The sequence below is a fragment of the Sorex fumeus genome, unplaced genomic scaffold (genome assembly GCF_029834395.1).
Source record: "Sorex fumeus unplaced genomic scaffold, SorFum_2.1 ptg000078l, whole genome shotgun sequence".
In the NCBI taxonomy this organism is placed as follows: Eukaryota; Metazoa; Chordata; class Mammalia; order Eulipotyphla; family Soricidae; genus Sorex; species Sorex fumeus.
The window spans coordinates 11,136,644-11,160,463 of NW_026606135.1; the positions used below are offsets into that span (position 1 = coordinate 11,136,644).

At 38.9% G+C, this 23,820-nt stretch overlaps 1 protein-coding gene across 2 annotated transcripts in view; it reads left to right on the forward strand.

The window, feature by feature from the left end:
- PLCE1 (phospholipase C epsilon 1) overlaps positions 1-23,820 on the forward strand; it is a 343,363-nt gene that overhangs the window by 268,839 nt on the left and 50,704 nt on the right. Inside the window, exons 9-18 of one of the 2 annotated variants that reach the window (XM_056130466.1) lie at positions 7,113-7,295; positions 8,657-8,774; positions 9,626-9,782; positions 12,997-13,119; positions 13,203-13,339; positions 16,240-16,478; positions 18,585-18,646; positions 18,729-18,894; positions 21,107-21,214; positions 22,876-22,992. In XM_056130466.1, the coding sequence (XP_055986441.1) occupies positions 7,113-7,295; positions 8,657-8,774; positions 9,626-9,782; positions 12,997-13,119; positions 13,203-13,339; positions 16,240-16,478; positions 18,585-18,646; positions 18,729-18,894; positions 21,107-21,214; positions 22,876-22,992 (1,410 nt within the window). The remainder of the gene's footprint in view (positions 1-7,112; positions 7,296-8,656; positions 8,775-9,625; positions 9,783-12,996; positions 13,120-13,202; positions 13,340-16,239; positions 16,479-18,584; positions 18,647-18,728; positions 18,895-21,106; positions 21,215-22,875; positions 22,993-23,820) is intronic. The other variant, XM_056130467.1, reaches the window with a different exon arrangement.

The window sequence follows — 23,820 nt, forward strand, 5'->3', positions numbered from 1 at the left end:
GAGTTGAAAAGAAGCTTCTTCAAGCAGAGTTACTTTTGTTCTCTCTGAAGTAGTAGAGGTAGAAGAGGTGGACTTGGTGAATGGGAAAACAAACTGGTTTTTGGTTTTTTTTTTTATTATTGCTTTTTTGGTCACATCCAGTGATCCTCAGGGGTTACTCCAGGCTCTTCATTCCTGGCAGTGCTTGGTGAATCATATGGGATGCCGGGGATTGAACCCTTGTGTGTGCAAGGCAAATGCCATATGCCATACCCTCTGTACTATCTCTCCAGCCCCAGAAAACTGTTTCTACACAGTGCTTTTCTATATGGGAGCATCATCATTTTTTTGTATCACAGAACGAATATAAAAAAAAGAGTTAAAATACTCAAATGACTGCTTTCCACAGTTCTAACGTGGTTTTATTACTAACAGGTTTTCCCCTAGGAAATTAGTAAATGCCTATCATCTAATGGCTCTTATTTCTTTTCTCCCATACTCATGTAATACTTATGAACTGAGATCATATCTATCCCTAACTTAATTCATTAATTAATAAGAAAAAATGCCTTTATAGACAGGCTTCTAATTCTTCATAGCATAGAGGCAGATTTAGTTAAATCATCTGAAATGAAACACAAAATATCTGCTTTCTATCTGTTCCATGGGGAGCTTTCAACACAATCAGCTACTTGGAAAAAAAGTCTTCAGGAACTATTAGGAATATTGGTTAATTATAGTCATTCCTAAGCCTTCTATAATCATAAAAATTCACCCAACCTAAACTACACCAAAGTCTGAGCTCAGTTGCTCTCACTGTTGCAGAGTCAATGTTGTTTATTTGTTTCATTTCCTTCCCAAACTCAGAACATAGGTTACTGATTTTGTACCTAGTTGTACCTGTATTCTCATTTACTCTTCAGTTTTTACTGAGGATGACAGCAACATGAAAAAACATGTTGCTGGAACAGAGCTGAAAGAAATTACCTGAAGGGCCAAGGCAATGGATCAAGAAGCTATAGCGTCTGTTCTGTGAGCAGAAGACCCAGATTAGCACCTCTAAATTCATTGCAGCATTGTTCACAATAGCCAGAATCTGGAAATAACCTGAGTGTCCAATAACAGACGACGGGTTAAAGAAACTTTGGTACATCTACACAATGGAATATCCTTGTGGCATATTCTGTGTGCCAAAAACAGTAACAAGGAGTCTCACAATGGAGAGATTACTGGTGCCCGCTTGAGCAAATGGATGAACAGCAGGAGGATAGTGCTACAGTGCTATACTAGTTAAGTTTTATTATTAAATACTTGCAGTGCTGTACACTTTGCCCACCATGAGAGTGCCAGACTCCTCCACCATTCCCAGGATCCCTCCCCAACCCCCAGTCCTAGCATCCTTATGATTGTTCTATTGTCCTTATCCCATGGTTGATTTCACTGGGGTTTATCAGACAAAGGGAAAATATACAAATTGATTAAAGCATTTCAAAGCTCAACCACAACAGATAACTCCATCCAAAAAAAAAACAAAAAATAGGGAAAGAAAATGAACAGACAGATCCTTAAAGAATGCACAGAAATGGACAATAGGCATGTGAAAAACTGTTTAGTATAACTGATTTATAAGTGAAATGCAGACCAAAACAATAAGGTATAATCTCATACCAGTGAGAATTCTCTTTATTGAAAAGTTTGAAAATAATAATTGAAGACAGAGATGTGGTGAGAAGGAAACTCTTATTCACTGCTGGTGAGACTGTTGCTTGGTTTACCCTCTTTACAAAATGGTTTGAGACTTCTCCAAAAAAAATTAGGAATAGAGCTTCCATTTGACTCTACAGTTCAGCATCTCCCAAACTTCTTTTTTTTTTCTTTTTGGGTCACACCCGGCAATGCACAGGGGTTACTCCTGGCTCTGCGCTCAGGAATTACCCCTGGTGGTGCTCATGAGACCATATGGGATGCTGGGAATTGAAACCGGGTCAGCCGCGTGCAAGGCAAACTCCCTACCCACTGTGCTATTGCTCCAGCCCCAAACTTCTTTAACCTCAGTTTAGCTCATATAGAAAAAAATTTTCTGGCATCAGAATCCTCTTCTACAGTGAATGTATGTGAAATTACTTTCAAGTACTACAAGTGGTTTAATACTCAGTGAAAATTTATCTAATGAAAATAGTTACAGGAGATGAAGTAGAAGATAATAAGTAGTAACTTTTTAAAATTAAGACTAGTAAAACAAGAAAATAAAAGAAAGTAAACTGTGCAAAGTATTTGATATAAGGTTTGAATGAAAGACCACAATATGAACCTTGGCTCTAGATTTTCATAGAGAAAGGTGAGCACCCAGTAATCCTGGATATCTGGAAGATCTCTAGGAAATAGTGAAGATAAAATACATAATTATAATGTAAACTTTTTTATTGTAAGCAATAAAAATAGGTTCTGGCCATCTTCAAGGTGGCAGGGGATAATTTATTCAAAGGATTAGATTAGTTCAACAGTCTTCAAGATATCATCTACAAAGATACACCAACAAGATAAAAGTACAGGCTTTTAAAAAAAATCAATTTTATAATCCTCAACTTCCACATGGACTGTTTCTAAAACTCAGAATGAGTCTTTGTTTCTCATCGTCCTTCTCCAAATAAAATAGAAAGTATATCCGACACTATCCCAAAAGACTTATTGATTTGTAAAAAAAAAAAAATGGGGGGAAGGATTCTAACTACAGTTCAACTTCCAGAGAGTTTCCTTTGGAGACATGCTATTAATATTTCCACTGAATAAAGTTGCAGGTCCAAGGAATGTGGCTTAAAGGTAGAGCATGAAACTTGTAGGCATGAGGCCACAAATTCAATCCCTATCTCCACTCTACATGCTGTTGGTATCAAGACCACCACAACAAAGTTCTTTGTACAAAAACTCCAGCACACTGCAAACCAGCAATTTGGCTCCTACCCCAATTGCAGTTTTCAGACCACAAAAGTAAAGAAACAGGAACATGGGGCGGGGCGGGGGGGGGGGGGGACGGAATTTTTAAATCAAGTTGAGCCCGTGTTGGTTTGCTTTGAATTTAAACAATGTAGATTGATGATTGTTTATTCTTTCATGTGTACATGGCAACAGGCTATGAATTTTTTATTAAAGATTTTATTTAGAGAAATTTTAGTGTAAAATTGAGAAGAAGGTACCGAGACTTCCTCCAAACCTACACTTGCATAGCCTCCCTCTTTATCAGCATCACTTACCAGGATGAAGATGGTTTTACTAAGGATGAGCCTACGTTGACAATATAATATCCAGAGTCCACTGTTTACTTTAGTATTAATTTGTATTTTTGCATAATATGTAAAGTTTTTTCAAATTTATTATGACATATCTGTTATTATAAATATCATATGAAATATTTTATTGTCTTGGACTATAGTGATAGCACAGCGAGTAGGGCCTTTGCCTTGCACGTAGCCAACCCAGGTTCAATTTCTAGCATCCCATATGGTCCCCCAAGCACTGCCAGGAGTAATTCCTTAGTGCAGAGCCAGGAGTAACCCCTGAACATTGCCGTGTGACCCCAAAAAATGTATATATATTTCATTGCCTTAAAAACTCTATGCTCTGCCTAATTATATCTTTCTCTCACTTCACAACATCTGCAACCTAATTCCACTACAACTACTGATCTTTTATATAGTCTACATATAAAATTTTAACATTTTCCAGAATGTCATATAGTTGCTGTGTGCCCTTCTCAGTGTTCTTTCACTGATTAATAAGCATTTAAGATTTCTCCATTTCTTCTTATGGCTTGATAACTCATAATAGTCTATTGTATGGGTGTGCCACAGGTTTTATAATTTGTTTCTTTAAAATGTAAAGAAATTTTATTAAAGGGGGAGAGATAAAAGCATTTAAGAGATAATACAGGGGATATGGTGCCACCAGCATGTCAATCTGTACCTGTGAGGCGTGTGCGTCAATAGCCTCATGGCACCTTCAGACTTCTAGATACCCCAAAATTGCTACTGTGCCTTTGGCCAGACCCCAAAACCTTGGGGCAAAGTTTTCCAAGAAAGTAAACGGCCAAGAGTTAGGTGTGTGGGAGACACACCCACAAACTACCTCTGGCTCAGCTATATAATTGGAGGCATAGCTTCTCTGGTTCCTGATTGAACTGCTTAACGACCATGATCCCAGTGACTCAGAAAAAAATATTGAAACCCAATGGCTTTTGGCAGAAATGTGTCCGGTCCTGCAATAGGCTACCGGTGCTGGACCACCCCAGGTGGGAATAAGTTTTGTGCCTTGGCCTGTTCCCCCTGGTCGCCCGGTGGCCATCATCCTCCAGAGGCCACTGGAAAGTCAGGTTTGGGCCTGCAGTGATGAGACACTCAGGGCCTCACGGGATGGGGGTGGAGCCGGTCCTGTCCTCCCCACCCGAACGAGACCCCAAGTCATCGCCCACGAATGGCCTCTCTGGCTCCTAGTCAAGCTGCTTAATGGCCATGATCCCAGAGACTCAGAAACAAATCTCGAAACCCTGTGGCTTTTGGCAGAAATGTGTCTGGACCACGCAGTAGGTTACTGTTGCCGGACCACCCCAGGGGGGAAAGGGTGCAGTCCCTCCGCCTGCTCCCCCTAGGTGGCTCCATGGCCGCCATCTTCCAGAGGCCATTGGACAGTGAGGTTTGGACCCTCAGTGACAAGACACGTGGGGGCCTCACGGGATGGGGGTAGAGCTGGCCCTTTCCTCCCCACCCCAAAGAGACTGTGAGTTGCCGCCCACAAACGGCCTCTCTGGCTTCTGATTAAGCTTCTTAAGAGCCATGATCCCAGAGTCTCAGAAACAAATCTTGAAACCCAACGGCTTCTGGCAGAAATGCGTGTGGGCCACAGAATAGGTTACCGGCTCTGGGCCACCCCAAGTGGGAATAGGTGTTGTGCCTTGGCCTGCTCCCCCTTGACGGCTCGGTGGCCACCATGCGCCAGAGACCATTGGACAGTCAGATTTGGGCCTGCAGTGATGAGACACGCAGGGCCTCATGGGATGGGGGTGGAGCCGGCCCTTTCCTTCCCACTCCAACAAGACCGCGAGTCGCCACCCACGAACGGCCTCTCTGGCTCCTGAGCAAACTGCTTAATGGCCATGATCTCAGAGACTCAGGAACAGATCTAAGTACCTAGCAGGTTTTGGCAGGAAATCTCTTCAGTAAACATGCATAAGGTAAAAATGTTCTTATTCTCTATCTCACCTCACTCAAGATTAATTTCTGTATGGGAGATTCTATTGACCTATTAGATCTCGTGTCAGCTGTGGGTCAAGGGAGAATGTTCTCCCTTGATTGACTGACATAAGACTATATGCAGTGCAAAAAAGATAAAGTGAAACGAGAGTAGAGTTAGAAAAGAGAGAAACAATCACTGGGCAGGAACAAATGACAGACTGACAGACATCTATACTATGAACGAGCAGAAACAGGTTTTACATGTCAGTAAGTTTAATGTATGAAAAATATATAAATTTTCAAGTTACTTAGTATCTAGTATCTAAAATAAAGGAAGAAAGTGGGAGGGCACAACTCCAGTCATAAAATCAGTGGAGACCATGAGTTAGTGTAGCAGTTAGGATGCATGTCTAGCACCCACCTGGCCTGGGTTCAGTTCTCAGTATGACATAGTCCCTCCAAGCATTGCTGGATGCAGCTCTAGAGACCACCCAAGCACAACTGGTTGTGGCTCTGGAGGACCCCAGCACTGCAGGAGTGACCTGGATATCCCCAATACTGCAGAGCCTGAGCAGCATCACATCCTCTGGCCTTTGCACTGTGTCTGTGGTGTGGTCGGCTGATAATTGCGCATAGAACATCACCTGGATGTCCCCAAAATAAAAATAAAATCAATTAGGTATTGAACCCAGAGTGAAGGAACAAAAAAAAAAAACAGGTAAAGCCTCTAACATTTGCATATTATTTACTACAAAGCAAAATATACTTACAAGCTCTTCCTTTAGAATTACAGAGGAGAGAACCAGCCTTAAAATTTGCAGAAAGTATAGAACAAATGAAATTCATTTAAAAAGAGAACTTTTATGCAACGTGTAAAACATTACCAATATTGCCTCTAATACAGATGTGACTTTTTGTAATTTTATTAGCTGAGTTTCCTAACTTAGAGATTTGTTGGCCAGTGCTGAATTAGTAAATTCCTGAGTCAGTTCACTGCATGTTACATGGAGTTGCCTCATGAAGAGCAGCTGTTGTAAACCACCTCCTGCCCCTTGCAGCTCATAACATCATAATGTTCATGGTGTTCCAAAGCCCCTGGGTAATATCAGTCATGGGACCCCAACTATTTTAACTCTTTAAAAGTGAGTTACATGTATGTCATGTGTGTTATATTTCTTTGCTTTTTGGGTCACACCCAGTGATAGCACAGGGCTTACTCCTGGCTCATGCACTCAGGAATTACTCCTGGCAGTACTCGGGGGACCATTTGGGATGCTGGGAATTGAACCCGGGTCGGCTGCATGCAAGGCAAACGCCCTACCCGCTGTGCTATCACTCTAGCCCCCTGTGTTATATTTCAAGTCAGACTTTTCCAAGCATCAAACTTGATGAGAAAACTACCTGTTATCTCTGCAGAGATGTAATAACAAGTGGAACTTTATTTTACTTCAAAAGATTCAGAGAGAGAAAGAGAGAAATAAAGGAAGCAGAGAGAAGGAGAAGATCGAAAAGAAAAGAGAAAGGGGGGAGAAAAGAAGAGAGAAATCCCAAATCCTCCAAAGTCCTTATTTGTGGTGAACAACCTAGTGAATTTTCCCTTGGTGGTAATTCTAGAACACAACTTTGTGACTGGGAAGGTATTTTTTTCATCCCAGTTGAACGTGGCCCTATGAAAGCAAATCACTGGAGCTCAGCAGGGATGTGACAAAGACGAAGGAGGACATGATGAAATCTTCAAAAAGAAGTCGTAGCTTTCAGAAAGTAAAGCCACTTGGGTGGCCAGGACGTTATTATTGTGTCATTGCCTGTGAAATTCTATCTCTGGGAATTTACTGGAAGCTATTAATATATTTGCTTCCACATTGCTTGCTGTTTTCTTATGTGCTCAGCCATGTGGTTCTTTTATAGGAGGATGGACGGTATGAAGGTCCAACTCTGGCTCATGCTGTGGAGTTATTTGGTGGCAGACGATGGAGTACTCGAAACCCCAGCCCTGGGACATCAGCAAAGAGTGCTGAGAAGCCAAACATGCAGAGAAACAACACTTTGGGCATAAGCACCACCAAGAAAAAAAAGAAAATGCTTATGAGGGTAGAGTGTTATTTGTTTATTAAGTATCAAACTTAATCATCCAGCACAATACTGTGACCTCATTGCCATAAACTGTCTTGTGATTTGATGTTGGGACAAAATGAAGTTCCAAACAAATGTAATTTAAATGCACACCAGGCAGCTCCCGGGAATCAGGTCAAGTGCTAAGAAATGAGTCAAACAGGAATGTTTCTGGATCCACAGAGAGATCTATAAGTGTTAGCCATCATGCAAACCAGGTTATCTACAAAGTGTCCCGGGAGCATAAAAAAGGAAAATATAGGGCTGAGAAAACTTCACCGAGTTAGTGGCAGATGGGTACTAGAGGACCAATCTGTTTTCAGTACAGACAACATAAAAGTATCCCTGGTTGGGGAAGCAGGAGTTAGGAATGAAGACTTGTTTGAGACAGCACAGGATCATGCTACCAGGTGAAGCATGGAGTCGGTGGAGAGCGAGAAAGAGGAGAAAGGAAAAGGATCTAACTATGATGATCTGAGAGGGGCAAAATGCAATAGATAGCACATAATTTTAAATATATTATCACTAGCAGTGTTCCAAATGTTGATTCAAGGGTGAAAAGTAAAGAAGATGTGGTTTATACGTACAGTAGAACAAGCACCACTAAGCATAACCTTAAAAAAAAATCTGCCACGTGTATGTGAATAATGGACCTTAATGACATTATCATAAGTGAAATAAGCCAGTCACAAAAAGGACAAATACTGCTTGATTACACTTATAGTTGACATTCTTTATAACAACATTCTAATAGTACCTAGAAGAATCAGACTGTTAGAAAGCAGAATCATAGTTGTTCACAGGCTAAGAGAAGAAGAAATGGAAGTGAAAGAATTAAGTGAATATAGAGAGTTTCTGTTTTACAAGATGAAGTTTTAGAGATTTGTTGACAGAAAAGTACTTACAGTTAACACTGCTGTATACTAACTATACATTGTATAATTACCAATGTATGTGTTTTTACCAAATTAGAAAATAAGCATATAATTACTGTATATTAGATGTTATTTATATATCTATAAATTATCAATACGACATAGTTCATTCATAGTTATCTGGAAAAAGAGTTATCCTACTCTTTACTTGTGAGAGACTATTGATACCAAAATTGAACTTAATCTGCTTCAACATTATGCCTCCATATGGAGGAACCAAGAGTAAAGAATCTGTATAGTGAAGAATTAGTAGGGTCATGTAATACTAGAATGCTTGGCCACTTGTAGGTCTTTGCTCAGTTCACCTGGGGTAGATGGTGCGTCAGGAGATAGATGTCTGCCCAAGCTAAAATAATGATGGAGAGAAATGCAGGAAGAGAAGTAATGTTTGTTTTGTGTTCCCAGGGTGAGAGTGGAGAGGCAACTGATGATGAGACGGCCACCAGAAAGGTCAAAATACACAAAGAGTGTCGGAGCCGCAGTGGTTCTGACCCACAAGACAATAATGAACAAGAGGAAACAGGTAAAGCATATATTCACATGAGAGAGAGGAAGGGTGTGTATGCAAATAAAGCAGACGTTCGGTTTAAGTTGTAGGTTTTAAGGATTATGGGCATTCTTAACAATACTTTTTATCTTGCTAAATCTATCTTCCTTTATTTTTAACTGGAAAATAGAACCAAAAAAATTTCATAAAGAGACTGTATCGTGAACAACTTTGTAACTATATATCTCATGGTAATTCAATTTAAAAAAAAATTTCATGCAAGTATAGTATACTTGGAATAAAACTCCTATTAACAAACTTGCCATTATTAATGGGGAATATTAACTCTGCAAGAGACAATTTGATGAATTAGGCTAGTGATTCTTGACACTGGCAAAATAGTAGAGCTCTCCCCCAGACCACCTGAAACATTCAGAAACTTTCTGGTAGAGACCTCAACAAACTAAACTATTTTTATATAGACAGTCATTTCCAGATGAGTCTGATGTGTCACCAGGCTAAAAATGCCACCAAATTCAGCATAGCCATCCAAATATTTTAATGTGGGGCTGGAGCAATAGCACAGTGGGTAGGGCATTTGCCTTGCATGCAGCCAACCATGGTTCAATTCCCAGCATCCCATATGGTCCCCCGAGCACCGCCAGGAGTAATTTCTGAGTGCATGAGCCAGGAGTAACCCCTGTGCATCTCCAGGTGTGACCCAAAAATCAAATATATATATATATATATATAATTTAATGCTTCATATATAGAAATCGCCTGCACAAGCAGATAGGTGTAGGCATTCGGGCGTTTTGGTTTGTGTTGGTTTCTGAGGATAAGTATGATGGAAATCATTGTGTCTTTTCTGTCTTTCATTCTTACAGAGGCAAATGCCATCACTGCCCCTCCCAACCCTCTCCCTTCCAGACGAGCGCACTCTTTGACCACGGCTGGCTCTCCTAACATGGCTACCGGGACATCATCTCCCATCAGGCCAGTGTCCTCCCCTGTGCTGTCTTCTTCAAACAAGAGTCCGTCCAGGTGGGGCCTTAACATGATAAAAGCAGCAAGAGTCTCTCATCATTCCAGTTGTGTAGAAGGGCTCTATGCAAAGGCTATCCGCTTCTAACAGTCACACTGAAAACTGAAATCATGAAGTGCTGAAATACTTCAGATGTTGCTGATTTGGGATTTTTCTTGTAATATTACTAAACTGCTTCTTAGTATTTGAGAGACCAAGCCTTCAAAAGTCAATGGTGGTAACAAAACCCATGGTATAATTCTCGAAATCTGTGCTAAAATATGGTTGCTATTTTTATTCAACTTTAAACAATTTTAATTTAAATTTTATTGAAAATGCAAGATAATATAGCGATGGTACAATAGGTAAGGCACTTGCTTTTCACCAAATTGAGTTCAATGCCAGACACCCCTTATGGTCCCCCAAGCCCTCCAGGAGTCGTTCCTGTGCCAGGATAAGCCATGAGCACAGCTGGGTGAGGCTCCCAAAAAGAAACCAGCAAAACAAAACAAAAACTCGATTCCTGATCACATTAGCAATATCTAGAGGTATCTCATGAACCCGGTGGCTGGTGGCTACAGTGCTAAACAGAGCAATCGTAAGATACTTCTATCATTTTCTACCAAAAAAACCCCAGTGTATAAACTACTTTTAGTGAGGAATACATTAAGTTTAATGTAAGCTGTTAAATCCTTTGCTAATAAGTGAAATATATCTGATAATATTCTCATCGATAAGCTTTGGAGGAAAGGCTTTATTAGAGGAGGATATAATTTTAAAGACAGTGATGTAAAATATTTCATAAGGTTCATAGAAATTACAGACATGAAATATTTACCCCCTCTGAGAAAAAAAAAACTAAAATGAGTGACCTCCAAAGGCACCAAGAATGTCACAACTTTTTCTCCCCAATACTAAAGTTCCAAACAGAACTAAGATAAAACTAAGGTACTCTCCACTTTCTCAAACAGAAGTCAGGGGAGGAAGGAGGTATGCAGACATTGACTAAGGAAATGTCTCTTTCTCTTCTTTCTTCCTTCCACTCTCATCTCACTCTCATTAAGTAAAGCAACCCTATAGTAAATCACATTTCAAAGGGAATATTTCTTCCACAGTGTGAATAATGAATATCATCCATACCTTCAGATGTCTGCATATTTGAACCATTCTTGCAATTTTTCTCGAGGTTTGTAGCAAAATAAAAAGTTGCAAAATATCAAAATTCTTTCCTTATATTTTCAGCTTACAGTATTCTAGGTAAATAAAATAGTCAGCTTTTATTATCCCTTTCTTTCCCTTTATTTCAGTCATTCATAAACAAGAAAATATAGAACAGGACGCGGAGCAATAGAACAATGAATAGGGCATTTGCCTTGCATGCGGCCCACCAGGATTTGATCCCCAGCATCCCATATGGTTCCCTGAGCACTGCCACGGGTAATTCCTGAGTGCAAAACCAGGAGTAACCCCTGACCATCGTCAAGTGTGACCCAAAAGACAAAGAAAAAAAATTTAATTAAAAAAAAAGAAAAGATAGAACAAAGACAGTAATTTTTTTGTAATTTTTAAAGAGGGTGGAAGTAAAGAACCTAAAATGCCAGATGCAAGATGACAAGATCCCACCAGAGGAGTTCAGGGATCAGTGCCCACCAAACATTTTAAAACAGAAAGAAAAGACAAGCTAAAAGAGTAAAACAAACCTAAATTCCTTTCAAGGAGAACACAAGACAGAGCCTGAAAAGAAGAAACGTTGGCCAAAGGAGTTTCCTAAAATCGAAGGGAGTCAGTTGTCTTCAGATAACAGCTAAAGCTCTAACTGGAAGACAATAATATACTGTGTAAAAGCAAATGATAAAGCCTTTTATTTGTTCCCTTTTCTCTTCTTGAACCCCCCATTTCCAAATCTCTGCTGGGGATCAACAACTTATACCTGCAAAAAACTATAAATCCAGTCTTCTGTAATACTCCTCCATTAACAAAGATGACCTTAGGTGTCAACACAGGATAATTTTCCATGAATAAATATTGTTACCAGGATGGAGGGTAAACTGACTATTCATTATAACATTCTGTAAAATTTTAGGCATTAAAATACTTGGTTTAAAAAATGAAAAATGTTATTTAAAACCATATTGTTCACAGATTTCACTAAAAACTATAATCAAAACACTTTTCATACTGTCCTGTCAGGGAACTATAACAACTAAAAATATTGTGGAGCAAGTAGACTAAGTTTGTAACCAAGTTGAGTTTTTTTTTATTATTGAATAGATATAGCTTAGCTGATGGCAAATATAATCCTACGCAGAGTTGACACCTTACCATTCTTAGTATTTTTGTGACTCACATTTTCCATTAATATTAAAAATCTGTCCCTGTTTTCATCAAAGAACTGGTTAAAAAAACATTGATACGTTCAAGACTTTCATCTGAAATCTATTTCCATAATTGAAAATATAAGGGAAAATACACTTAATTATCCAAACTTTATGACTGAGTAATTTAAGACTCTTTTTTGAAGTCACTTTTCTTGGAAACTCTGGACTCATGTGTTTTATAAAACCCAGTGACCTTAGGGCCTGCTATAGGGGCAGCCTGGTTGAGGAAAACTGGAAATAAAGAGGAGTAATTGGGAACGTTGGAAATAATGGTAGTGGGAAGGTGCAATGGTGTTGGAATTGGTGTTGGAATATTAAATGTAATTATGAACAACTTTATAAAGAAATAAATAAAACATGCCCCAAAAGGGACTGGAGTGATAGCACAGTGGATAGGGCATTTGCCTTGCATGCAGACAGCCCAGGTTCGATTCCCAGCATCCTATATGTCCCCTGAGCTCCTCCAGGAGTAATACCTGAATGTATGAACCAGGAGTAACCCCTGTGCATCACTGGGTGTAACCCAAAAAGCAAAAAAAAAAAAAAGAACAAATGCCCCCAAAATGACCTGTAATTTCAAAGAACTATAATTATTGGCAGAGTATGTTAACCTCAACTTAGTGCCCTCATTAAATAGAATACCAACACCAACTGGCTTTAATGTGTATTTCTATTTCCTGAGACCATATAAACTAGTTTGGAGAGAATTGGAAAAGGAGCCTGGAATATAGCCTCTATCTTAAATGGTTTGCATCACACCTTTTTTTGCTCAGTTTGCTAATCAGAGATCTTATGTTGGTTCAGAAGGACAAAACTGGCCTCCAGTCTTGCCTATTGAAGGCTATCTTTGTTGCAGTGCTTGGAGCAGTAGCAGCTGGCATGGGCGGATCAAAGGAGGAATGAAGGGCTTTCAGAGCTTCATGGTTTCAGACAGCAACATGAGTTTTGTTGAATTTGTTGAGCTGTTCAAATCATTCAGGTACAGCATCTTTCTTCTCACACTTTCTCAGCCTGATATTTTTCTAACACTACTAAATTCAGTTGTTTCTCACCCCTCATCAGTGTAAGAAGCCGCAAGGACCTGAAGGATCTCTTTGACCTCTACGCCGTGCCGTGCAACAGAGCCAGCCCTGAGTCAACCGCACTCTACACCAACCTAACAATTGATGAAAATACCAGTGATCTCCAACCCGACCTCGGTTTGTACAGCAGTTAATATTTTCCTTTGAGACCTTTCTCTGAAAATCACACAAACCCTCAGCATGTTTCCAGAGCATGCTATTGTCTGGTACATGGTGAAAACCTTAGAGAATTATTTCCAGGTGTCTTAGAGACATACTGTTGATATTAGGAACAACTTCTCTCTGTATTTTCATCATCATGAAGTACTATTCATATATTCCAGCATTACTATACTACATTAACTATAGTAAAGCCTCCTGTTGTTCTAACGTCCAAAACCCTTTCCTACCCTTTTCCAAATGCTGCAGATGTGTGTAATCATATATCCCAGTTGAGAACCACCACGTTTTTCCCTGCTTACGGACAAATGGGCACTCAGCCCCAATGTGACAGTTGTCTGCCCTTGACAAAGAGAGTCTGGAGAGATCTTAACGGAGCACTTCTGAGGATCCAGGATATTTCTATAAATATATAAACCGGAAAGTTTGAAGTTTGGTTCTTCATACACTCACTACTACTACCATTACCATCACCAGCCAAGCATTTTTTTCTAGTCATCTGTTTTTTTGTTGTTTGTTTTTGTTTTTGTTTTGTGGAGGGACAGTTATTGAATTGCCTTGAGATAGAGCATTACACAGCTGTTCATGATTGGATTTCAATCATACAATATTCCAACACCCATCTCTCCACCAGTGTAATTTCCCAGCACCAGTGTCCCAAGTTTCCCTCCCACCTCTGCAAGCCACCCCTCATTCCCACCTTCCTCTGTGGCAGGCACCTCTCTTTTCTCTCTCTCTGTTTCTCTTTCTTTCTCTCATTTTAGGCATTATGGTTTGTCTAATACAGTTGCTGAAAGGTTGTCATGTTTACCTTCTTTCAACATTCAGTTCTTGCCCTACTTTCAACATTCAGTTCTTGTCCAAAGTGATCATTTCCAACTAATGTTGTAACAATGAACCCTCCTTTATCTTAACTCCTCTTCTCCCTCAATACCCTTGTAATTTCCAAACATTGACCAGTCCTCCAGCCCATGTCCCCCTAATGTTTTTTGCCTCTTCTGTTCTTGCTAGAAATTATAAATACCAAAAGAAAAGGAAACACGCACATGTTGCTTCTTAACTATTTAAAATCAAATGCAGTCCTTAAGCTAAGAATATTAATCTTGTTCAATTTCATAAGATGTGAATAACTATGGATTAGTTGAGTGAGTTGTTGCACCAAAACCGAGTGGGTGATACGGGAGAGAACCTGGGAATGTTGGTGGAAGGAAACTGATACTGGTCGTGGGATTGGTGCTACAATATTGTTTGCCTAAAACTCAACTCTGAATAACTTTTAAATAATGGTGCTATAATAAAAAATATATAAAATAATAATTAAAAAAGAAATATATCAAAGAATAAGAAAAACTGATAGACTATTTAAAGAGCAATTTTATGTTTACAGAAAAATGAACAGAAAATACAAAGTGTTCCCTTATATTTCCTGCCACACACACACAGGCACACATACACACAGAGTTTCTCCTATTAGTAACATCTTACATTGCGACAATATGTTTGTTACAAATGAGCCAATATTTATTTAATATTAACTGAAGACTGAAGTTCCACATTTATCTTAGAGTGACTTTGTGTTTAAGATCATATTTCTTTTGGCAGATATATAATGACATGTGTCCACCATAATACTATCATACAAAATAGTTTCTCTGATTTAAAATCACCTATGCCTCACCTTTTCATTCCTCTCACATCCCTCTAGAGTCCTGGCAATCACTGATTTTTTTTCTTCTGGTTCCATTGACTTGCCTTTCCCAGAGTGCCATATTGTAGAAATCAAAGTGAATGTAGCATTTTGGGTTGTTCTTTTAGGTAGCAACACCTGTTTAAGGTTCCACCATGTCTTTTCATGGCTTAATAGTTAATTTCTTTTTGGTGCTAAATTATTTACCACTGTTTGAGTGTAGCACAGCTTTTCTAATCCATTCACCTTCCAAAGGATATCTTGGTTACTTCAGAGTTTTGGCAATTATAAATTAAACTGCTGAAAGTATTTGTGTAATGATTTTTGTGAGTATGTAAATTTTCAGCTCATTTGAGTAAATACCACAGAACACAATTACTGGATCAGATAACAAACCTAGTTTTAACTCTGTTAGAAACTGCCAGACAATTTTCCAGAATGTCTTAACTTCAAATAAAAGGCCATACAAAGTTCATGCAAATATGGTGCAGCTGGGGGTAATGTAAGATGAGATTTTGGCAACTTCTTGCAAAAATAAACATACTCTTCCCACAGAATCCAGCAATTATACCCTTAGGTATTTACCCAAATGAGTTGAAAGCAAATATTCATACAGACACCATCACACAAATGTTTTAAACATTTTTTAGTGTATTTTTCAGGCACTATGATTTACAATGCTGTTAATGATAGGGTCATGCATACAAAGTTCTAGCACACACCAGGAGCATTTGGACATGTGTCTTTCCATGTGTCTTTCTTTCATTTTACCCCTCCATGTCCCCCTCCATTTTAAAGTACAGAAATATTGTGGTTTTAAGGGTATATCTACAGTTTCTGAAAATATAAAAATATGGTAGTTTTTTTAAAAAACAAAATACCAAATTTACCTCGGGTTTCCAAATTAATGTACATTTACTCTATTTAGTCTAAACTTGTGGGCTTTCATGTTCATAGACCTAGCGCCCTCGTAGTTTCTTTTATTCATTCATAGTTTCATTTTTTATTGCAGCTGCCCTTTCACTATGTGATGCCAAGAATAACCAGTAAGTTTGATGGCTTGTTTAGACAAATTAATAAAGAATTACTTCAACTTAATAATTCCACCACACCAGAGTCATTCAAATGACCTTTGTGAAAGTTGCTGGCTAGCATGTGCACTCTGTTTCAGATTTGTTGACCAGAAATGTCTCAGATTTGGGATTATTCATCAAGAGCAAACAGCAGCTGTCAGACAACCAGAGGCAGATATCCGATGCCATTGCTGCTGCAAGCATTGTAACAAATGGCACTGGGATTGAGAGCACATCTTTAGGCATCTTTGGAGTTGGCATACTCCAGCTTAATGACTTCCTTGTGAATTGCCAAGGGGAACATTGCACATATGATGAGATCCTCAGCATCATCCAGGTTTGTGTCTGGTGTGTGTGTGTGTGTGTGTGTGTGTGTGTGTGTGTATGTGTGCGCGCACACACGCCTATGTATGTAAAGCCTCTAACTACTCTGATTGTGTTCTGTAACAAATCATTCTTTTTTCCAAAACCTTCATTCTGGGACATAAGTATCATGGTCCTCCCGTTGTTCATCGATTTGCTCGAGCGGGCCCAGTAACGTCTCCATCGTGAGACTTGTTGTTACTGTGTTTGGCATATAGAATATGTCACGGGTAGTTTGCCAGGACATAAGTATAGGCATTTTAAATACAAAATACATGTGTTCTTATTTAACATGTATTTAACATAGACCAAGCCTCCCCCTCCTCAGTAACACTTATAAGTTATCAGAACTTCTTGTTCTTTCACATTCAATTGACTAAGTCTAAGTTTTCAGCCCTTTTGTCATTTATTAGCTCCTTTCAGGGTCTTGCTTTGGTCCACAAGCTGGGAATAGAAAGCATAAATAACAAATTTTGCTTCAAAACAGCTTAAATTCTTTGCTTCTCGGCCTTTTGGTCAAGATCAAGTGCAAAGTAGCTTACATTCTAGTAGGTGAGGCAGATAGTAGACCCCAGAACAACAAAATTTCAGCTAATAATGGACTCTGGAAATAAAACAAAGCTGAGTAGAGAAATGGAGACATGCAAGAGGGCTAGGAGGAGTACACGCAGCCACTGTTGAGAGGAGGAGAAGGATGGAGCCCTGAATGAATAAACCTGAATGAATAAATCTGAGAAAAGAGCATTGCAGACAGGGAGGTGCAAGTTCAAGGATGGAGGCAGGAGCAAGCTCCATATTTTGATGAACAAAAAAGCCACATCAGCCAGGAGACAATGATAGGCATAATTTCAGACCAATAGTCAGGCACATCTAGGCATTTTAGGTCATCAAAAGTTTGACTTTAGTCCGTGGGAAGTGGAAAGCTATTTTTGAGGAAGAGAGTAACAGTGTTTGATTCTATTTCAAGAGGTCACTTTGACCGCTAGGAGGCTGCAGGAGGTGTGGAAGCAGAGAGACTAGGTGGGAAGTTATACAATGGCCCAAGCAAGAAAGATATGGTTGCTGGCAGATGTGAAGCCAGCACGGGAGATGGCACAAGGAGATGGTGCGGGAAGATCATTGATTGTTGTGTCACATGCAACAGATCATCTAGGGTTTTTTTAAATTTTTATTAGTGAGACACCCTGAGGTACAGTTGTAGACTTCAAATTTTTGTGCTTGGGTTTCAATTATACAATGATCAAATACCCATCCCTCCACCAGTGCCCATTTTCCACCATCACGGGTCCCAGTATCCCTCCCACCCCCCATTCCCCCATCCCACCCTGCCTCTGTGGCAGGACATTCCCTTTTGTTCTCTCTCTCCTTTTGGGTGTTGTGGTTTGCAAAAGAGGCAATGGGTGACCATCATGTTTGGTCTATAGTCTACTTTCAGCATGCTTCTCCCATCCTGGGAGGATCCTCCCAACACCCTTTGTTTGGTGCTCCCTTCTCTATCTGAGCTCTCCTTTCCCCTAGCATGTGTGGCTGGTCTCCAAGCCATGGAGCAAAATTCCTGGTACTAATCTCGGCCGTTCTTGGGTGTTAGTCTCCTAGTTTCTTAACCTTCCTTGTAAACTGATGGAGAATCAATGGATTAGCAGTTCAGCAATTGGATTTGATCACTGGAAAGGCTAAAAATGTTAGATTTTTATCTCGGTATGGTTGAGTGCTTGCAACAGGCACTGTGCTTAGTGTTCTCATTTCTCCTCCTGTCAGCTCTGTAGTAGCTCCTATAGTTACTCCCATTTTCAACCACATAAACAGATAGCTTGTTTTTCAATAAATCAACCTTATTATTTTCTCTTGCTCTCTACTTTCTCTTAAGTAAATATGCTTTGTATAATAAACTCACTTAAAGTAAATGTTTTTCTTTTGGACTGAAAAACTGCGTCTTCCCACTACACAGCTAAATTAGTTCAAATATTTGGTTTAGATGTTTCCTGATGAAAAATAACAGCTTTAAAAATGAGGTGGTGGTTGGGTTTTTTTCCCATTAGTTTCCTTTACCTAAATAACACTGTTTTTATATTCTTTGCAGAAGTTTGAGCCAAGCGTTAGCATGTGTCATCAGGGCCTAATGTCATTTGAAGGATTTGCAAGGTAACCTCTAAAATAATTCTTCTCTATTGCATAGACCATATATTTTTTTTCATGAAATCTTAAGAAAAATTGTTTTATTTAGGTTTCTGATGGATAAAGATAATTTTGCCTCAAAAAATGATGAGTCGCAGGAGAACATGAAAGAATTACAGCTGCCCCTCTCCTACTATTACATTGAATCTTCACACAATACCTACCTCACAGGCCATCAGCTGAAAGGAGAATCCTCAGTAGAACTCTACAGCCAGGTACTAAGTTTCCCACTCAGAATGTGGTTTTCATTAACATTTCATTTACATAATGTTCAAAGTCTTGAAAACCTGACCCAAGACTCCTTTGAAGAATTTATAAACTATTCTCTGTGAAACAGGAGGAATGTGAGGTGTGGGGAGACTGCCTTTAAGTTTAGTTGTTTTCTTCTTTTGTTTTCTTTTATACTCCCTTATCTATATTTAACCATTATTCTAGTAGGGGAAATACTTATTTGAGAATCATAACTTTATGATCCAAGTTAGTTTGACCTACTCCAACTCCTACTCCAAGTAAAATTAGATTTTTTTCCCATGGGAAAAATGATCTAATCAGTTTCCTAAATGCTAAATAAATCAATATATTGCAGTGGGAAAACATAGTAGAAAATGCGGTTTACTCCAAAGTTATTCCCAAAATATTGTTTATTTTGCTTTGCAATCAATCCATCTCTATGGCAGCTGACTTTTAAAAATTGCACAGGCTGTAAGCACTGTCCCTACACACTTTAATTCATGGGAATGTTCTTTGAAGCTAATAAGTTGTCGAGACTAGAAAAAGCACATCCTTTTGACCTAAATATCTAGCTCTCAAGGATCTTCATGTAAATTGCCTCTAGCTTAAATTTTCTGCAAATTTCTTGTTTATGCTGCCCATTTTCTGAACGTCTTCAGGAAGAGAAAAGATCATATACAAAGCCAAAAAACTGGAGATTCCTTTCTCTCTGAATGAATTAGTCCACATCTTCCTCAAAGCCTGGACAAAATTTCTGTCTCAAGCTTAGCTGGTATGAAATGTGAAATACACTTACACACATATGCATATGAAATGCACATACACACATGTGCATCTATTTGTTAAACTCTTACATAGAAGAACTGAATTGTATACGTAGAGTAGTAATTTTAGAACTAGGAATCTCCCAAGTGGCCTCGGCTGCTGATAGTAAGGATATAAGCAGCAGAATTGGAGGAGCCCCATACTTAGCCCCCTCAGGTGAAGTCCCCTCCTTTACATAGACCATTTGTAAAGAGAAATCCACCATTAGAGAAAGTTTGAAATTCATTATTCTAGGAAGAAAAAATTAAGTGTGTGTGTGTGTGTGTGTGTGTGTGTGTGTGAGAGATAGAGAGAGAGAGAGAGAGGGAGGGAGGGAGGGAGAGAGAGAGGGAGGGAGAGAGAGAGGGGGAAGAAGGGAGAGAGGGGGGAGGAAGGGAGGGAGGGAGAGAGGGAGTCTTTGTTTCTCAATTAAAATAGGTTTGAATTAATCACTAGCTAGTGGCTTCTAGTTTCCATTATATTGGTATCACATGAAAATAGTTTTATTTGTTTTTAAATCAGTGGGTTGGCCCATTCATAGATATAGTTACCTCCTATTTGGTTTACCCTTCTAATATGTGATAATCTCTTGGGTATTCATAGATTATATGTCGGAAGAGGTATCCAAACATTTGTCAGTGACTCAACTTCTAGTTCTAGATCCAGTATTGCAAATAAATAGTATCTCATTTGAATCATCGATAGTGTGCTTCCTGGAGCACTTTCATGAAGAGATAATGAGATAATAACTTATAGGGATATAAGTTGTAACTGATAACTAACGACTTAAAATGTCTTCATAATGAAAGAGGAAAATTGGGAGATTATATGTCATTTTTTGCCTTTAAAAAAAGGATTAGAAAGCAAGCTGTATCTTTAGATCTCCTTGCTCCTGCTTTATTCCATGTTTCATGTTCATAGCAAAGGTATTAACTACATGACAGAGTTTGAAAATAAGTAGAGGATACTTTTATCTTGATCACATTCATAGAAATGACTAGTTTATTAAGGAATCAGCAACTTGTTTTTCTGAACTTTGATAAGAACACCTTCATCTCCACTGACAGCTGCCCAGATAACAAATGATCCTCTCTAAATTTAGGATGTGCCATCTGGAAGTCTTTTGAGTGACCAAATACATGTTTTGCTATTGAATTTCACCTTCCATTGTTATTCAACTCCAGCAAACATATTTTTACACCTCAATCACTTCTTCCCCTTCCCTACTCTGATTAATTATGAACTTTGACCAAAATGCAGTATTTATTTTAGTACACCCTTTTGCTTTACCGCTGATTGTGAATATAGACAGTTGAAACATGTGCAGGTTTTACTTTGAGACTTTAATCTCAAGTTTCTCATCTTTGGTGGATTTATTCATTGATCATACAGGTCCTCCTGCAAGGCTGTAGGAGCGTAGAGTTGGACTGCTGGGATGGAGATGATGGGATGCCTATTATTTATCATGGACACACACTGACAACAAAAATTCCCTTCAAGGTAAGCTTCAGGGCTATCTTCAAAGAGTCACTATCTTCATGTGTTATTTAAATCAGTGATTCTACTAAATTATACCTTAATCCTGAATTCTTATCCTGAGTTTAAAGATTTCCTGAAATTGTCATGCAGTGTAGAATGTTCACATGTTTATTCTTCTGGAATTGATGTAGAACTTTCATTATATTCACATTGAACCTAAGTTTAGTAACCATTATCTTGCTCGAGCGGGCCCAGTAACATCTCCATTGGAGAGTTTGTTGTTACTGTGTTTGGCATATCGAATACAACACGGGTGGCTTGCCAGGCTCTGCCGTGCAGGCGAGATACTCTCCGTAGCTTGCCGGGCATTCCGAGAGGGACGGAGGAATCGAACTCGGGTCGGCCATGTTGGCTGCGTGCAAGGCAAACGCCCTACCGCTGTGCTATCGCTCCAGCCCTTATCTTAATGGCTCCAGCCATTATCTTAACTATCACATAATACTGTTGCAGTTTTTGCATCATAAAGTGATATATATATATATATATATATATATATATATATATATATATATAAAAGACTTAGGTTATTCCCTTGCTATAGGAAATAAGGTTCATTGGCCTCACTATTCTGCTGATAGCAAGTATTAGAAGATGACTTAATAATTAAAGTTATAGGGGCCATAGAGATATTACAGTAGGTAAGATTCTTGATTTGCATGCATCCAATCCAACCCGGGTTTGATCTTTGATACCCCATAAGGTCCCCCAAGCCTGCTAGGACTTTCTAGAACTGATCTCTAAGTATGGACACAGGAGTCAGCCCTGACTCCTTTAGCCCTGAGCACTGCTGGGTGTAGCCCGCCCCTAAAAAAAAACCAAAATAAAAATAAAAGGAGAATTGATTCCATCCAGATAGATTAATAACTTAGGAAGAATTGTCTCATTGAATAGTTGTTTAAAAGTCTAGGTAGTTTATTATACAATTGCTGTCCTCAGCAGAGGGCCTTTGGTTATGATCCATCATTTTTCTCTGAACCGTGGCTGGACTGAAAAGGAATCTCATTTTATATGTGGAAGTGATGGTTCAAATGTATTTTCACTTTAACTCGTGTTTCTATTCACCTTCTTAAAACTATTGAAGTCTATATTGAGGGGAGTAGGAATTGGTAACTGTATTTACATCTATTTTCACTTTAACTCATGTTCCTATTCACCTTCTTAAAACTATAGAAATCTGTATTGAGAGGAGTAGGAATTAGTAACTGTATTTACACATACACATAAAGAAATATATATCTCTTTTTTCCCAAGTATATTATAAACTTATTGAAGTCAAGGACATATCCTGTGTAGTATCTTTTATCTACAGTATTCTCCAGATAGAAAAAAAGTTATCTTCCTCTCCATTTGGGATATATATAAATATATCCAGAGATAGATTAAATTCAGCCCCCTAGTGACTATTTCTTATAATATATGAACAAAACTCAAAAAGTCTAGTATCTTTATGAAATGACACCTATCGTTTTGCTTAATTTGAATATACAATTGAGCAGATTAAAAAATATTTTTGACCAAAGTCCTGTGTGTACAATTTAGATGTTTTTATTGCAGTAAGTACCTTGTCTACTGTCAGCGTGGAAAGATATCTAGCCTCTAATGAGCTATTTTGACTCTTACAGGAAGTGGTTGAAGCCATTGATCGAAGTGCCTTCATCAACTCTGACCTGCCCATCATCATATCAATTGAGAACCACTGTTCATTGCCTCAGCAACGTAAAATGGCAGAAATTTTTAAGGTAAGCCCTTAGCAAAGAGACAAGACAGTATCTTGGCCTTTGTCTTACAGCAGCTTTTGAGTTTTATCTCTGCAATTGGGCCTCCACTGTTAAGTAGGTATAATCAGGGCTCTCAGACCTGAGAAATAAAGGTGTCTTGAGAGCTTGTGCTTTCTTTCTCTTGATCCATCCATCTTTTCATCTGGAGTGCTATGAGCATTGTTGCGTGGTCTCCTGACACTTTGCAAGAAGCTTGCGGAAATAAGGCAAGATCAACTCTCCACTGCTTCTGTTACCACAATCAATTCAGGGATGCCAGCATGCCATCTCTCAGTTTTTTGTGGAAATACTAAAAATACCTCAGGTCAAATAAGTCAAGTTGTGTCTGGCCCACAGTATTATGGATACGAGTGTCAAAGAGTTCAGACTGAAAGCAAGAGTTACTATGAGCAGTGTGGTTGCCGCTTGCCCCTATACAAAAGAACTACAGTGCAGACCTATATAGTGGCAACCTTGCTAAAGAAGTGCATTGTTCCATTTACTTTGTCCTTCAACGATGGGAGCATCTGTACAACTGTGGCTATCATTGGAAGAAAGAAGCTGAAAGAAATGCTCCCAAATACTGCCCCACAAAATGATTCACTTTTCATTGCTTCCTTTGTCACCATTTGGAATAAAAATCTCTAAACACCTCCTATTACATGCGCCCATTTGTTAAATATTATAGCATGAATTTCACTTGTACATTTGTTGACTTATGTATAAACTTTCTATATATACGACTTAGTAACACATGCTGTATCTCAATTGTAACATAGAAAAATAGGTGAAAGGGAATAAAGACAGAAA